Genomic DNA, 18,353 nt, shown 5'->3' on the forward strand with positions numbered 1-18,353 from the left:
GCCATGTAGATCTAGTAGGCGATGTTTCATCAACATCGTTTTGAATCAGCTGCTGCTGATGATGGTCGCTAAAATCTAGATCATGGCGCATGCGATGAAGTGAGGTTATTGATTTATTTACCAATACTGACTGCTCAGTAGGCTTTATTCTGTACTTTTATACAATTTTCCACCAATATTCTATACTTTTATACATTATCAATCTAAGAAAATTATATAAGGTAGGTTTATATTACTTTTACTTGCATTTTAAGCTGATTTCTTTACATTTGTCATCGTAAACAGAAACTAAAAATAGCTCTGGCCTACTTGATGTGTTTTGGACATTTGTAGAGCATAAAAGGCATATTGAAATGTTTTCTCTATATATTCCTACCACAAGAATTTTCTAATACATATTTTTAATAATTTGTCATGTATTATGCGTAATTTATAGTAATCTTAATAGATTTTTTTCCTCAATGAAAGCAATTGCGAAACATTCATTACTTTGTTATTCCATGTAACTTACTTTTTAAGCGATTTCTCATGATATCCAAGTCACTGCTCATGAATAATTCTTTAACTTCTACTGATAACTTATTCATACTATCGTCTCGTATTTAGGTCAGTCAGCCTGCCATCTTGTCATGAAACTAGAATTAGGTTAAGTATTGATCTCTTCAGAAGGAGACAGTAGTGCTAGATTCTGTAAACTAGGTCACACTTTGCATCCTTTCCCGTAATACTTGAATAACAGTGCAATCCCGCGATGTTCTAGTTCCAGAACTAAAATTGTGTCATTCGACTTGTACTGTCTCACTCGATTTGACCCGCTTTCGTACTGTGTGCACTGTTCCTCTGTTGAATATTTATTAAGGGATTTCAAAAACTTGACAGGTAACAAAATGGATAAAGGTGATGGATGTTCGGAAAGCATTCCTTTTAAAGTGGTAGATTGGAGCCGGGAGCGAAAATTTGGCGTGGTTGCTTCTTCTCTACAGGATTTTGTCGACAAAGGTAATAGAAAATTTGTTTCAATATTAAAACTTATAAATTATTAAAAGTTGAATAGATCATGTATAAAAATTTAATATTCTTTATCCGCTATACAAAATCTCTGGTATTGCATCATTATTGCTAAAGGAACTTTATTGATTTGATGTCCATAATGAAGGTAAAAAAAGGCAAAAAATCCAAAGACATGTCAAATTTTAGATACCTATCACAGATAGGTACCACCACATCAACTAATTATGTTTCATTAAATGAGTAAAACTAACTAGTCCTAACTCCTTATCTTTGTTTATCTCAAATTAATATTATGAATTTCAAGGTTTATTACATATTCAAAGGTTGTTTTTCAGTTACGTACTCCATAGGTAACAATTCAGAATGTGGTACGGTAAATTCTATGTTTTGCTTGTGAATACCTTACCAAATTTTATAACATCACCAAAGATAGTTTTTTCAATATACTAAATCATCTTATATATATGATTTTATATATTTCTTCAATTACTAAGACCTTAACTCTTTGGTACGTGGCCATAAGCTAAGCCATAAAGAAAAGATAGTAAAACAAAATATCTCATTGTATAGGAGTAATTATGTTCCAAATTTCCAAACCAATTACTATCGACTACTGTCTATTTTCATACTTGGTTTTATTACTGTTTTGGCAGGGTGAGAATGTAAGAACGGCACATTATAAGAGACTACCAGCGTCACTTAGCTTCACAAAAAATATTAAATAAAAAGACTAAGAAATTGTTAAAAACCACAGATTTTAATAAAATTTAGAAAGACCGGTTTTGCTTGTTACACCATTGTCGATATCTGATAAACTACAACTAAATACAAGATCAGCAGAATTTATACTAGTGGGCGAGTATTTCTATTGGTCAAGGGCATGAACGCCTGCCATTGGCCCAGCTAGACTTAGACAGTCTCCTCCCACTTAACGGTATAACAGAAACGTCACAAATTGGCGGTTTAAGCCAACAGACCCGCCATGATAACAAAATTTAGTTTCAGTACAAAATAAAAACCAAGAAAACAAGTAGAAGATAATAAAACAAATAGCTTATGACTAATGGATGCTAACAATGTTATGATAAAACTAAACTAGTCGTTAGTTTTGTATTTACCCATTGGTTTTATTATCTTTTAACTATTGTTTTCTTGGTTTTTATTTTGTACTGAAACTAAATTTTCTTATCAAAAATTTTCTGTTGCTTAAACCGCCATTTTGTGACGTTTCTGTTATACTGTTAAGTGGGAGGAGACTGTCTAAATCTAGCTGGGCCAATGGCAGGCTTTCATGCCCTTGACAAATAGAAATACTCGCCTACTAGTATAAATTCTGCTGCTCTTGTATTTAGTTGTAGTTTATCAGAGATTGACAATGGTGTAACAACCGAAACCGGTCTTTCTAAATTTTAATAAAATCTGTGGTTATTGACAATTTCTTAGTCTTTATATTTAATACTAGCAGGAACCCGTGCTTCGCAAGGATCTATTTTCATACTTGGTTTTATTACTGTTTTGGCAGGGTGAGAATGTAAGAACGGCACATTATAAGAGACTACCAGCGTCACTTAGCTTCACAAAAAAATATTAAATAAAAAGACTAAGAAATTGTTAAAAACCACAGATTTTAATAAAATTTAGAAAGACCGGTTTTGCTTGTTACACCATTGTCGATATCTGATAAACTACAACTAAATACAAGATCAGCAGAATTTATACTAGTGGGCGAGTATTTCTATTGGTCAAGGGCATGAACGCCTGCCATTGGCCCAGCTAGACTTAGACAGTCTCCTCCCACTTAACGGTATAACAGAAACGTCACAAAATGGCGGTTTAAGCCAACAGACCCGCCATGATAACAAAATTTAGTTTCAGTACAAAATAAAAACCAAGAAAACAAGTAGAAGATAATAAAACAAATAGCTTATGACTAATGGATGCTAACAATGTTATGATAAAACTAAACTAGTCGTTAGTTTTGTATTTACCCATTGGTTTTATTATCTTTTAACTATTGTTTTCTTGGTTTTTATTTTGTACTGAAACTAAATTTTCTTATCAAAAATTTTCTGTTGCTTAAACCGCCATTTTGTGACGTTTCTGTTATACTGTTAAGTGGGAGGAGACTGTCTAAATCTAGCTGGGCCAATGGCAGGCTTTCATGCCCTTGACAAATAGAAATACTCGCCTACTAGTATAAATTCTGCTGCTCTTGTATTTAGTTGTAGTTTATCAGAGATTGACAATGGTGTAACAACCGAAACCGGTCTTTCTAAATTTTAATAAAATCTGTGGTTATTGACAATTTCTTAGTCTTTATATTTAATACTAGCAGGAACCCGTGCTTCGCAAGGATCTATTTTCATACTTGATTTTGATGTAATGAAGTTTTGAAGAATTGAAAATAGGCCTATTAACCATCCTTGGTTAATTAAGAATCTAGCCTATATGCAAAATTTCAAGTTAATTAGTCCAGTAGTTCAGACGTGATGATGCGTCAAACATAATTTTCCTATCCCGTACGTGTATAAGCCAACTCTTTATTTTATTATAGATATTGTTAACGACTGCAAGAGATAGGAGTGTGGAACAGAATATTTGTGAAACTATGATAGCGAAAGAAGTGTCTCAAACTCAATAGTAGGTACTACATGAACTTTTTGAAAGTGATTTGAAAAAAAAATGTTAAAACAACATAACTGAAAGTTGTCAACCTTATCATTCTACCTCCATTTAGAGAGGCTTTTTATATATATATATATATATATATATATATATATATATATATATATATATATATATATATATATAAATGAATGGCTGTTTGTGTGTTTGTTCCCTATGACTTGAAAAATGCTTGACATAACGGTATGAAACTTTGGAAAAATGATGTGTGAATATTGGGGATGGTTTCTGACCAGAAATTTTAATAGGGTGGCTAATAATGATTATTTATTAATCCATTTTACAGACCTATGTTTTCGAAACTGTCGACAGAGCGGCTACCGAAGAACGGAAAGATGATCATGATTCAAGATCATATTGAGATAATATGATTTAGCATCTAAAGTTACCTGCTGTAATAAACACGTCACCCTTTGATAAAATGTGTAGGCTACTGGTATTACAACGGTAGTTTGGAGTTGAACTGTAGTTGATTGGTACCAACTGTAGATAATGGTTCCTTAGAAGACCTATACAAATAATTATCACACCCCTATCATTGAGTAACCGGAAAATGTTGGAAAAAAATTATTCACATCATGGAAGAGAGTTGTTCATATTGCATTCATTAATGGAAGAATAATTTACAATTTTTTTATTTAGCTTAGCTCATACCGTATTCATCCTAAAATGGAAAATGGAAAGAGTATGTAATTCCTGGTGATTCATCGTACACCGCATATATCATGGACCATCTATTGACAATCAACAACTATGAAAACATTGAATTCATCTTTGAAACACTGATTTATCCTAGCTATTTTTTTTTTTTTTAATTCAACGCTTTACTGTCAGATATTATCACCAATTGATTGAGAAGAATATGTTTTGGGAATAATGAATGCTGCATGACTAAGCACATAGGAAGTTCGTATTCAGAAGTAAATGAAAATATTGATTGTCAGATAAATTTCATGATTCACCAAATAAAGTAAAGTTTGACATGAGATACATTGACTTTTTGGCGGTACGAAGTTCGTCAGGTAAACTAGTTGTAAATAAAGCTTCATTATCAATAGTCAACGCTGAAAAAAGACAGGCTCAATCACCAGGAATACTATAAATTCTTTGAAGGACCAGTAAGCCATTAATTTTGAGTAGTTCAATCACTTCCATTATGGACACTGGATGCATTATGGACAATTAATACGTATGAAATTTATTAGCTACAAAATAAAAAACTTTGTTTGTAGTGGCGCCGACTACTACAATATGAATAACCATTTAGATCAAATATAAGAAATTACTCACATCTCTCATCAACTCGTACTTTTTGTTCACAAAATATTAACACAAAAATATAAGTTATATTGAATAAACTCACGACTAGTACTCAAGTTTGTCTTTTTCTGGCCGTGCTACGAATAAATGTAAGTTTATGTTTTACATCTCGTTTTTGTAATCTTGTTGTCTATTAAGAAATTTTCCAATGTGATTTTTGTTTGCAATAAAATTTGAATTTGAAAAAAAGAATTATCAACAAACTCCTGACCAAAGAAAATCTCTGTGCTCTGTTCTAATCGGAATGTATGAGACTGATAGAACAGCTGATAGAAGGCGCAAACCGACCGAACTGGCCAAGCGTACAAACATGTGGCAAGCTCGCGCTTTCGATCCACAGAAAATTAAATTCGATCAGCTGATTGATAAAAATATTTTAATCTCAGTTCCATATGGCATTCACCTTACCATGTTCATAACCTTACTAAATAGGATCCTTTTTCATCCTTTGAAACCCTTTGAGGCAAAATATCTCAAAATCCGTTCTTAGTGCGCGTCTAGCATGTTTGAAGAATATTTGTGCAGAGTTTTAAAGTCTGATTGTGTGATTTTACATGAACATTTTCAAAAAATGCCCTCTCCTGGACCACTCTCTGCTCCTGGTCGGAATTTTTCTGCATAGATCTAATTATTTTTCGTAGCTAAACAAAAAAGTTCCTCATGACTTTGCTGTGCAATGGGCGGTTAAAAAGTACAAAATTTTGGGGGGCCCCAGCTCCCTCAGGGGGGCAAATTTCTGAAAATCCTTTCTTAGTGGATGTTTTGAGGCTACCATAAACAATTGTGCAAAATTTCAAGTTTGTAGGCTTAGTAGTTTGGGCTGTGGTGTGATTTCAGTCTGTGGGGGCTTAGCCTTTTATAGATATAGAGAAGATGAATAATTACCACAATATCAACTTCTAAACTACACAAAAAGTAATAGTAACTAAATTGAATTTTATAAAAAAAATGTGGTGTGGCGCACTCGCACAACTTCACTTGCCGTTATGAAAATTGATAACGTGACGCTAGTGTTCACGCGCATCTCAAGTCTACTATTCAAAAATCTGAGCCAGCTGGTGCACTACCTCCGTAAACAAAGCCATAGTGCATTCGTGTGACGAATGCTCATGTGACGACGTTACTTATAGTGAATGATTTAATAGAATCAACAGTTTGCAAAATTGAATTATCACATTTTCTCGAATTTCGAGCCTATTTTCAATTTGAGGTGAAAATGTTACTGAACATTAATTCTAGAGATTTTCATGCTAGGACTATCAAAATAATTGCTAGGAATATCAGCTTAAGTTATTGGAACATAAACGTCCTACGGGATAATATATCTTCTTGTACTATCTCCTGTCCATGGCTAAGGCTAAGCTTTGATGAGAGGTCAATCAAATATGTTTGCTATTTTGAACTGTATTTTTAAATATTTTTCCGATTTTTACACGGTTTTGTGTGAATTACAGCTTGCGAAAAGCTGAACATGACTGGTCCAGTGAAAGTTGTTCTGGAGCTAGACGGCACAGAGGTAGACGAAGAGGAGTATTTCAACACTTTGGAGTGCAACACTTGTCTAATGGTGTTGGCCGATAGCGAGAAATGGGTGCAACAAGGGCGTCATTTGAGGTAAAAACATCATCTCTAGGTTTTTCTCTGTAATGCTTAGACAGATTGCCATAGAAGTGAATTTTTGGCCCATTTATCATAGAGAAAATTTAGCATAACATGATATACCATACTATTTAGTGAGTACTATTACATTATAATGGCAGTATTTGATCAACATTGGGGCTGCTTTCCTTGACTATCATTCGACAAAGCAGATAAAGCAGCGCTATCCTTTTCTACCTCTGCAACGATACCAGATCTTTTTTCAACAATGTGGAGATTAAGTTATTCAATGTCAGTTATAAAAATCTATTATTTAATCATTAAAAAATATAATTTCCTGACGAATAAAATTCAATTGATCATTTAAACAAGAATTAAAAGTTAATATTTCACAGATACACCGGTATTAACTGTATTCTATAGAAGGCAGAGGCAGAGAGTCGACAACGGTGTTCTCCCATCTTTCTCCACTGTCATAACATGGACCTCACTCATACAGGGTGCTCTGAAAAAGGTGCCCATAAGTCAGGGCGTGATTCCTCACATCAAAAGAAGAAAAAGAATTCCAATTAACATAGGTCTGAAAATGCTTGGTTATCAAGTTTTACAGGGTGAACGATTTCGTCTGGATTTCAGTTCCCCTGCTGAAACGAAGTCCTACGGGTATTTGTTAGCGTACTCTATGTAAAATGAACTGAAAAAAAATGAATAAAACCGTTCTCAGACCTGTAGCTACAGTAATTTTTAAGATATGTGACGAAATACGCGAAACGTTGTCCCAAAAAACAAGTTCCTTCAAGGTTTGAAGCAGATTTATTATGTTAAATGTACAATAAACACAAATATTTTTTACAGAAGTTGTAGAAAATCCAATTTCGAAGAGAAAGATGTAAAATAAGTCTATAATAGACAAACGCAACCTTAAAATAATAATCCTTAATTACATACAAAACGCATGAAAAATAGACAAAATCTTTTGAGCTCTCTTAGTCCATACAAAATAACTTGCGACTTGGAAGGATAAGCGGAGCAGAGAAAAGTAGGGCCATAGTACCGTGCTAGAGCGTTCTGTAGTTTATAGTAAGCAAGGTCTACAAATACAGGTCATGACACTCGTGTTCCTTATGGAGCGGCCATTATGTGGGGTCTTCTTGGCGGTACATTTGAAATATACCAATCTGCTCAAAATCATGCATTATGCTTTTTTAAAACAATATTTTGGTTCAGATAATATGTAAATTCATGTTTTCGATTTTTTAACAATAAAATTCCAATAATAAATGGCTCAGAAATTATTTTTTAATAATTAAAAATTGTTCTTATTCTTGTAACTTGTTATAAGATTCATAAGGCATTGGGACAAAAGGCAAACCTCAAAAAGAGTTTGAAGTTCCCAATCTAAAAATCAAAAATTCAGTCTGATTCAGTTCCTAGTTGGAATCTAAATATTATTATTCTGTGGGAAGAATTTATTTTACAATTCAAAGCCAAGCAATATTCCTTGAACAATATAACAAAATAACACATCATGTTGTTCAACTATAATGATAACAGCTGATAAATTTGAAAATTGGTGAACTAGAACCCCATAAAATGGCGATTTTGCAATGAATCACGGGATTGTGTCATGACCTGTATTTATAGACCTTGGTAGTAAGTGTTCAACTACTCATGATACGCATCGCATACGTAGTTTCCTCTCTGAAAGCAGTCACCGAGTCGACTGAGTCTAATCGACAAATTGGCAACTGCGCTTCTTCCTATATGACTCTATGCATCACTGTAATTGGCTGATTTCCCTCCATTTCTCTGCTCCGCATATTCCTCCAAGTCGAATAGACAATAGTTAGTGCTAGCTAGCCAACTTTACTCAACCGAGTGTTAGACTCAACTCACACTGCTTCAGTTTCATGCTACTCCGTTTCTAATCTCACTTTATCAAAAACAACTTCAAGGAAAAAGTGTTAATTGCGAACTAAAAAGAAGAAAATGAATATACCTCATAATTCCGAACAAAAAACATAGTTTAAGAAAAAAATTTAATAATTTTTTGTTAGCCTTTGTAACTAGTGAATTGTTAAATAAATTCTGTAACAAATTTTATAATAATTATAATGAATATATTTTCTTATCTAATTCTTTTTATTGTCTTATTTAAAATAATGGAACAAAAAAAAAGCAATAAGAAAGAAAATGTTTCTACTGTGCGCTTCAATCATGAAGATGAGCCTTCAAAGTTCAAATTCTAACCTCACTTGATTAAAAATACACGGTACCACGCAACTCAAGTCGCTTCTCGACCAACATGTCGAGTTGCCGCTCGACTCAGTCTCACCGTCTCATTAGCAGGTTGCAGAGTCTAGAATCGACTTGTCTGATTGAGTGTCACCATTTGCATGCACATGCTGCGTCGCAAAGGGACTCGAGTTGCAGTCTCTTCTCGACTTGAGTCGTGCAAGTGTGCGTTGAGTCTAAGGACCGGTTTCAGAGCTCAGGATTCAGCTAAGCTAAAGACTTTGAACAGCTGGAGTCAGAAAATTGGCTTTCCGAAACGGGGCGTAGTCACAGTTTTTATAGTAATCTTTATTTTCTCATTTCTATAATTGGAAACGTTTTTCCTTGACAAAATTATACATTCCTAAATAATTCAAAATAGCTGAAACTCTACACTGTTTTCTCTGTATTTTATTTTGTGTTAAAGTTTCTAGTTTTTACAAATTCAATTTGAACGTGGACTGCGACTACGCCCCGTTCCGGTAAGCCAATTTTCTGACTCCAGCTGTTTGAAGTCGAGAACTCAGCTAAATCCCGAGCTCGGAAACCGGCCATAAAATTTACTTATAGTGACTCCACGTTATAATGGCAGTGTTTGATTAGCAATGGAATTGCTATCCTTGTCTATAATTCAACAAAGCGGATAACGCTATCTCTTTCTCGCTTTGCTCTGCTGCCAGATCGTCTTTTAACAATGTAGGATTAATAATTAATTAACAAAATATTTCATCTTAATTATGAAAATTCATTATGAAATAATTGGAAAATATAATTTCTTGCTTAATAAAATATGGTTGATTATTTTAAACGAGAATGAACAGTCAATATTACCATAGAGAAACGATAGCACAAGTAGATATCCCATGGTATGGGGCGTTTATGTTGCAACTTTTACTGTTATTCCAAGCCGATAGTTCACGTAGTTCTTTCCCATGCAGCTGTGTGACGCTGGTAGTCTCTCATATTGTGTCGTTCATACACTATCACCCCAACAAAACAGTAAAAATTGACAATAATCGACAGTTATCGGCTTGAGATAACAGTAAAAGTTGCAACATAAACGCCCCAAACCATGGGATATCTATTTACGCTATTGTTTCTCTATGATATTATTACATCAATAAACCTGTATCAGCTATAGAAGGCTCACAAGACAGAGCTATACAAGACAGAGACTCGGCAATGCTTCTCTCCTATCTTTATCCACTGTCATTATAACGTGGACCTCACTATAGAATTACTGAACCGACCGGATGTGTGTGTGTGTGTGTATTGTGTGTGTGTGTGACTGTAGTAGTGAATGCGCAGAATACCTGGCGACACGGTGGACGGGGACCGGTGCGGAGGAGGGAGAGACGGAGCGGTGCGACCACTGTTGAGTCGTATCCATGGTGACGTGGCTCATGTTAGCATGCTGGGCGGTCAGGAGTTGGAGCTGCTATCAGACATGGACCCTGACAGTCTCACAGATATCATACCCGATAGGTGAGTACACAAATAAAGTAACCACCCAATTAATGATTATGTCTGTCAATGTCGAGCAGAAAACATGAAATTTTCGACATGCTAGGAACGTTTTTGTTTTAAATGGTAAGTGGGTGGTGAAAGCGTGAAAGTTTCTCAGAAATAATTGAAATTATTTTCCAATTGTAGTCGGAAGATTGTATTTTGGTCTTCAAGGAATTCCAAAGTCAGAAGGGCGCATGCATGGTATGCACTGTGTACTAAATTTTATGCTAAAGGCTGGCAATGTACAAGATATTTGACTGAATTATTTCAAACACAAACAGCTGATTCCCTTCAGAAAGGATGCAATGTAACACTGCTTGGATTATTCGAGGCGAGGTTGTCAGCTTCACTATCCTAATATCTGGGTCCGAGCTTCGCTCTGGAGTGTAAACGCATAGAAAATTTGTAGCGAAAGATTGAATTTATAGTTTATATTCATTTATTCATTTTTTCAGTCGTACAATAATTATTTTTACAGTTATATGAGGAGGCACAACAGGCTTATGCCCAAAACTGTCCCTTTTCAAATTGATACTACAGTCCAAATCAAAATCTAGATTAAGCTACTATCACTCACCAAAATAACAATTTATTCACACATCATCAATTACAAATAGATATAGCCTACTATGAAATCGATTTAGAATCATACATTATGTTTGCTATAATATTTGTTAATATACTATGTACTATTCTACACTAACAGCATATAGTTACTTTCCGAAGTAAACATGTTTCTCTAAAAAAAGAGAAATAAACGGAAATAAGTTTTGCTGAATTTTTCTTCTCGTGAGATCCCACGCATGCACTCGGTCACAAACTTCCATTACGGTATCGACAGACGACAAAATTTCCAGCTTTTTTCCCAAGGACGTATTTATCCTTTAATGTCCTTCAGCGAGTTATCCCAGGTTTGAGACCTAGTGCAATCGAATTTTCATATCATAAACCTACTTTGTTCCAAATTTCGTGAGAATCGTTAGAGCCGTTTTCGAGATTCGGTCACATACAGACATATAAACATATATAAACGTCTAAACAGGAATTGCTCGTTTAATAGTATAGGATAATCTTAAGGCTTGCATGCACTGAATTTTTCAAGCGTTCTGTATTTTGTTTTTGTTGGTTCCAGCTATTGATAGCAAATGGTGATAGTCAAATCCTTGACTTTGAAACTCCTGAGAGGCCAAAATAAGTTCTTGCGACTAATTTTGACCATTAAAAAATAATTTAAATTATTTCTGAGAAACTTTATCGCTTTCACCACCGACTTATCTTTTGAAACAAAAACGTTCCTAGCATGTAGAAAATTTTATGTTTTCTGATCGAAATGTCTGGACATTGACGAACATAATCATTAATTGAAAAATAACTATCGGTCGGATAAAAATGATCCAGATAGCAATAGAAAGGAAATATTCTCCCCGTTAATTTGATATAACATTCTCACGCATTACGATGCCCCATGATTCTGAGAAAAGAGGTATTCAAAAGAAAAACAAATTTTCGCGATTTCATAAAAAAAATTGAATTTACTTTTAATCCTGTAACTTTTTCAGCACTACTGGCATATCGGGGATGATATTCTACATCCAATTCTGACGTGAAATTGGAAATGATAGAAAGTTGCAATTTTGCACGATTTGGAAACCTTGTAATTTCTTCGGATGGAGAGCCAAGTCTCAACTTATTTTACGAAGTCAAATAGAAACATACTAAATAGAAAGTATGTTTATTAAATTTACCCGCTGTAAAATGAACTATCGCAATGATCGCAACTCGGTTAATTGATCTTAAGTCAAGTAAGGCACGATCTTTGATCAGCAATCGTAAATTGAGAGATTGGTGGAACTTTATTCTGATAATTTGTCAAAGTCAAAATACTTTATTGCAGCAGCTAATCGAGAACATCAATTGCATTACAAATGTCAATGATAGATTGAATCATAATTATTACAAGCAGGAAGTCATTACAATAAATTATAAACATAAAAATATACTTATTTTCATAACAATATAAGTAAAACACACTCATAACACATAATCATATGACTAGTTCACCCATGAGAGTACCTAGTTGCTAATCAAGCATATTGTCAACTACGTCATAGAACTCTTCTATTTCATAAATTGGATTCGTCAACAGAAATCGTTTAACTCTATTCGTGAATATTTTTAATGGTAATTTTTTTATATTCTCAATTTGCTTTGATTTTTGTAGGAGTTTTCTGGATCAGCTGAAAGAAGCGAGCGGCCGATTCCTATGCGACAAACGTCAGGCGCAAGAGGCTCTGGACCTGCTCAAATTGTACCATACGGCAACCGTAATGCAGGAGGACATTGCCAACAAAAACCGCATCGCCCAATAGCTCTAGGTAGGCTGCTCGTGTTCGTGCTGTCTGCAGCCGCCAGCCCGGCGCACCACTGCCGACAGCACACATTGGAGCTCCACCGTTCACCTCACCTCACCCCATCACATTTTTCTATAGTAACGTTTTCTAAAGTGAGGTTTACGTTTTGATGGCAGTTTTTGATTGATATTGGTGTCGCTATCCTTGTCCGTCATTCGACAAAGCACATAGCTCCATCCCTTTGCACCTCCGCAACGTTTCCAGATCGTGTTTTAACAATGAAGAAAAACCGTTGATTATTTATTTATTATCACTAAATGTCATTGGCTATTACAAAATACATTGACTATAATTGTCACAAAAGTTATTACACAACATATTTCCAACAATATACATAACAGTTAATAAATATGCTGAGCATTTCAATTACAGTACATTCCTGTAAGAAGTAAAACAACAAAAAGAAAGAACAAAGGTCTCAAACTTATATATTAACAAAGTATTCATTCTCATTTATAAAAACCTATCATTGAAAATCTATTTTCTTGACGTATGAAATTCGACATTTCAAACATGAAAGAATAAATAGTTGAGATTACATCATAGCCACCTCAAATATGAGGCCCCGGCCTACGATATTGCAACGTCGCAGTGTAGGCCTAGAATCTAATACATGATTGGTGAAAAATATAAAAAAAAAATACCAGCTGATCTTTTTCGCCAATCACGTATTAGATTCTAGGCCTACGCTGCGACGTTGCAATATCATAGGCCGGGGCCTTTTATTAGATGTGGCTATGATTACATCAGATATACCGGCATCATCTATCCTCTACTGAAAGGGTTCTCCTATCTTTCTCCACTGCCATTATAACGTGGACCTGACTGAAGTAAGCATATCGACGCTCCCATAAATGACGCACCATCCATGAAACCATAAATGCACCATAAAATAATTATGGTAGTAGAAGGTGAAATTCATCTTCTATTACATTCATAGCATGAAGCAATCGTTAAATTTTAATGCGTACATTGTTATCCAGCTCAAAAATTTATGATCTTGACATGAAAATGTTGATAAAGAGTTTTTAGCAGTGATGTGATGTTTTGTTTCAAGTTGATTGTTATTTATAGTAATTGATGTCATTTATGATTGAAAGTTATTGAATATTTAAATTCAGTCAATCTATTTTCCATTTATGATTCATCTATTTTCCTATTGATTTTTTAATCCATTTTTTAAAAATATATCTGAAGCTCAAAATAAGTAGTAATCTATTGCTTTCAATTAATACAATACATTGAAAAAGCATGGGTGGTCAAGTCTGCTAAAATTGGAATTTTATTCAAAATTAGATTAAAGTACTTTGTACGGTACCTAATTTATTTTATTTACAATTTTCAAAAGAATATAGAAGGAATTTATAACGGAATTGTTTTCCTTTTGTAGCAAATTCAAGATAGGTTTTCACATACATGACATCAATTACAAAATCTCAATGCAAAGTAAGCCAGTTTATTTGTTCAGTATGAAAAATCTAAAATTCTGGGAAGTCTGTAAAACTATGGAAATTTTTGATATGAATACAGTTATATTTCAATTGATTCAGTTCCTATTAAATTTTCCAATGTTCTTCTAATATAATTCACAGTTGAATGCAGAGTTAATTTGAAGGAGAAACTAAGAATAACTAACTCAAGTTTTATTGTATTATAAAGGTTGAATAATTTGAAAAATATGAATGCACAAAAAGAACTCACAAACTCACTAAGGCCCGGTTGCACAAAAGCCGTTTAAATTTCAACCGTGATTAATTTACTCAAGAACCAATCAGAGAAGGCCTTCCTGATAAGACGGCTTCTCTGGTTGGCTCTCGTGGAATTAATCAAGATTAAAATTTAACCGGTTTTCGTGCAACCGGCACTAGGGCTTTCACATATTTGATCCACATAGTATAAGACTGAATTAATATTATACTGTCATATTTTTCAACCTTGAATAATTATCATTAAATTGCCTTGAGAGGTTTTAAGTATTATTATTTTTAATTAATGTCTTCTTCCTATTTGAAATTTTCAGTTATTTTTTCCTCCCTCTTGGTATTATTTTATCAAGTTCACCTATTATTCAATTGAATGGTTTAGTCATCGACAGTAAATACCAGGAATACAGCATGATTGGTTCAACATCTGAACCCAATGAAATGGTCTTATTCATTTATTTATCAAAGTAACTATGATTTCTGCTTTTGATCGTAATAAAACCATTCATTGCAGATTCCCTTACAAGTTAAATTTTGGTTGAACAAAACAAAGAACCTGTTGCATGTAAGTCTTCCAACTTTTGAACAATTTCTTAATAAATCTTATTATAATTTTGAATATTTAACTTTTAGATATAGAAATTCAATTAATTTAAAATGATTTCTCGCTTAAAATTGCAATTAATCTCAAAGATTCAAACAATTCTCATTTCTATTTCTGGTTCACTAGCTTTTAAAAATTTTAGTTCATCTAAATCATTTGAATCGACGCAATAAGTTTTTCATATTGGAATATAAACTGTCTTACTTGTTAGTAGCGTGATACATTATTATCCTGTTTCATAAGCCAACAATTTGAAATTCAAAGAGAATTTCAACAAGAACAAGCTGTAAACTTTGAAGATTAATGATATTTATGATTATAAAATATCAATATTAATTTCTGTTATTTATCAAGTTATTTATTGAAAATGTCCTGTATCTTGTTGAAATATGGTGCTGACATATGTGGAAACCCATTTTTATATTTTATCAATAATTCACATAATTCGACTCATTAGAACGTGTTGTGAATTAATAGAATATAAAAAGGTTACTTGAGGATCTCAATAATTATTGTGGTAGCCCTATAAAGAGAAAGTGAATAATTGTATGTTTTTTTTATAATTATCATAATATTCCAGTGGTATGTTATTATTTTATGTCATTATATTATTTCACAAACAATCAGCTTAAGTAATTTCAAGAATGTATTATATGTGGGACTACCTATGGATACTATATCACATTCAGTACCCCGTTAAAGTACATTTTTCTGCAGTCCGTTGAAACGTCAACCTCAATATAGTGCATCGCGATTCAGTACAGACCTCGTAATACATTTTGTGAGCAGTCCCTTGAGGTATACTATATCGAGGTTCCACTGTATCATCATCTTCAACACTATAGTTCATAGAAAACAGCAGCAATCGAAAATATATGAGAATTATGCAAATAATCTATATATATAAAAGCGAAATGGCACTCACTCACTCGCAGAACTAAAAATCTACCGGACCAAAAACGTTCAAATTTGGTAGGTATGATCAGTTGGCCCTTTAGAGGCGCACTAAGAACGGATTTGGAAAAATTTCCGAAGATACGCCCAAAATCTGCATTTTCCAGCGTTTTTTAGCGCTTTCTCAGCTTTATCGAGAACAAATGAACAGAAAATGTTCAAATTTATTACAGAAGCTCAGCTAGGATGTAATAATGTTGTGTTAGAAGGAATTTGCAATAACGTCAAAGATACGCCCACAATTAGCGTTTTTCCAGCGTTTTTTAGCGCTTTCTCAGCTTTATCGAGAACAAATGAACAGAAATTGTTCAAATTTAGTACAGATACTAAGCTAGGGTGTAATAATGTTGTGTTGGAAGGAATTTGAGATAACGCCAAAGATACGCCCAAAATTAGCGTTTTTTTGCGTTTTCTCAGTTCATTCATCAAGTAATAGACAGAAAATGTCCAAATTTTAGACAGAGGTTTAGTTAGGGTCTAAAAATGTTTGTGATGAGGTGACTTTAATACTTCATCAAAGATACGCCCAAAATCAGCGTTTTTCTCAGCTTTTCTGCGTTTTCTCAGTACTTTGACTTTCTGATGGAATGAAGCATGCTCAAATGAAAAATGCAGGCGAGCGAAGCGAGCCCGCTGATCCCATTTCTGGACGATCCAGTCGGGGGTCCAGGGGACGGAGCCCCATGGTTAGACGGATATGGCGAGTGAAGCGAGCCTGACGGCTAGTCTATATTATAATAAAGGAAGGATTCGATTTATACACGTACGGAATAGGAAATTGACGAATTACGCATCATCACGTCTGAACTGGTGTAGCCTACTGATTAACATGGCATTTTGCATTTATAGATTCTTAACCGTGGTTGGTTATAGGCCTATTTTAAATTCTTCAAGATTTCAGTACCTAGGTCAAGTTTTTAATTAGACCCATGCGGAGCACGGGTTACCTGCTACTCAGTAATAATTTTATGCTTTATAAACTATTTCTTGAGAAAATATTTAAGGATCATATTAAATGACTAGCAGGTAACCCGTGCTTCGCAAGGGTCTTTCTTAAAACTTGACGTAATGAAATCTAGAAGAATTCAAAATAGGCCTATAAGAATCCTCGGTTGATTAAGAATTTATATGCTGCATTTCAAGTAAATCAGTATGACCACCTTTCAATTAAAAAAAGAAGTTGGATTCAAAATGGCGGAAAAAAATTGGGTGTGACGGAAAACCTGTTTCTATCATTCGAAAAGGATCCCCAATTTCTTCTAATTTTCCTTGTAAGAGAAATCTTCTGCTGCTTCCATACAAACTGGAAGCATGACAAATAATTGAAAACTTGGCAAACTGAAAACTTGATGTAATCAAATCTTGAAGAATTTAAAATTGGTCTATAACTACCCTCGGTTAAGCAAGAATCTATATGCAAAATTTCAAGTTAATCAGTCCAGTAGTTCTGACGTGTTAATGCGTCAAACATAATTTCCCTATACTTTACACCTGTATAGGCTACGTTTATAATCCAGTTCTTTCCTTTATTATAGTATAGAAGATGATACATGGATGGATGATCATTGTTATTTTACTAAAAGATAGAATAAGTTGAATAGTTTCCCTTTCAGAGGGAGTTTTGACAACCCGCAAAACTCATTTTTCATTTGAAGATATAACGAAAAGGTGCATATGACCTTATTTATTTGCTCAGCTTGCCAAAATACCCCTCATTCCAATATTAAAATTTTCGACTGACTGTACAGTGAGTCAGTCATTCTATCAGGGCTCGAATAATTTTGAAATTTTAATTAAATAAAAATGGAAGAATATAATTTCTTTATGTAAATAACAACACCTTCATTCAAAGACATATGATACAGCATTGATGAAACTGTAGACGTTTATTTAGCACTTTGTCTCAAAAATTGTTCTAGCTGAAAAATTAATAATCCATGCCACGTTTAGGCCTAAACATTGCATCAGGAAAACGAAGTTTCAAAACTATGTTTTTCAGGTAGAAAGCAATATAGAAACAGATGTTCCTTTTTTAATTTCGACCATATGATTTGGTGATTTTTTAATGAAATCGAATGTACCATTAATGAAATTTAAACATTAACTCTGAAAAATCTAGAAGGAAAATAAAAATTTGGGCTTCCAGGTGCACGAGATTGATATTTTTAGAATCTATGTGCAAAATCTGGAGATCTAAATCATTCCTGTTTTTTCGGTATGCAATCCACAAATTGACATGTTTTGATGCGAACAAACGAACACACGAACAAACACAACCCTACT

General features: G+C 33.8%; 1 protein-coding gene across 1 annotated transcript; it reads left to right on the plus strand.

Annotated features, from left to right (window-relative positions):
• Window positions 1-66: 66 nt before the first annotated feature.
• LOC111049676 (DNA fragmentation factor subunit alpha) lies at window positions 67-15,844 on the plus strand. Its single transcript, XM_039433352.1, has 5 exons — window positions 67-221; window positions 880-999; window positions 6,471-6,630; window positions 10,198-10,374; window positions 12,620-15,844. Exons 2-5 carry the CDS (start codon window positions 888-890, stop codon window positions 12,765-12,767), a joined length of 597 nt encoding a protein of 198 aa, XP_039289286.1. The 5' UTR covers window positions 67-221; window positions 880-887; the 3' UTR covers window positions 12,768-15,844.
• Window positions 15,845-18,353: the final 2,509 nt, after the last annotated feature.

This window comes from Nilaparvata lugens, chromosome 7 (genome assembly GCF_014356525.2).
Source record: "Nilaparvata lugens isolate BPH chromosome 7, ASM1435652v1, whole genome shotgun sequence".
Classification (NCBI taxonomy): Eukaryota; Metazoa; Arthropoda; class Insecta; order Hemiptera; family Delphacidae; genus Nilaparvata; species Nilaparvata lugens.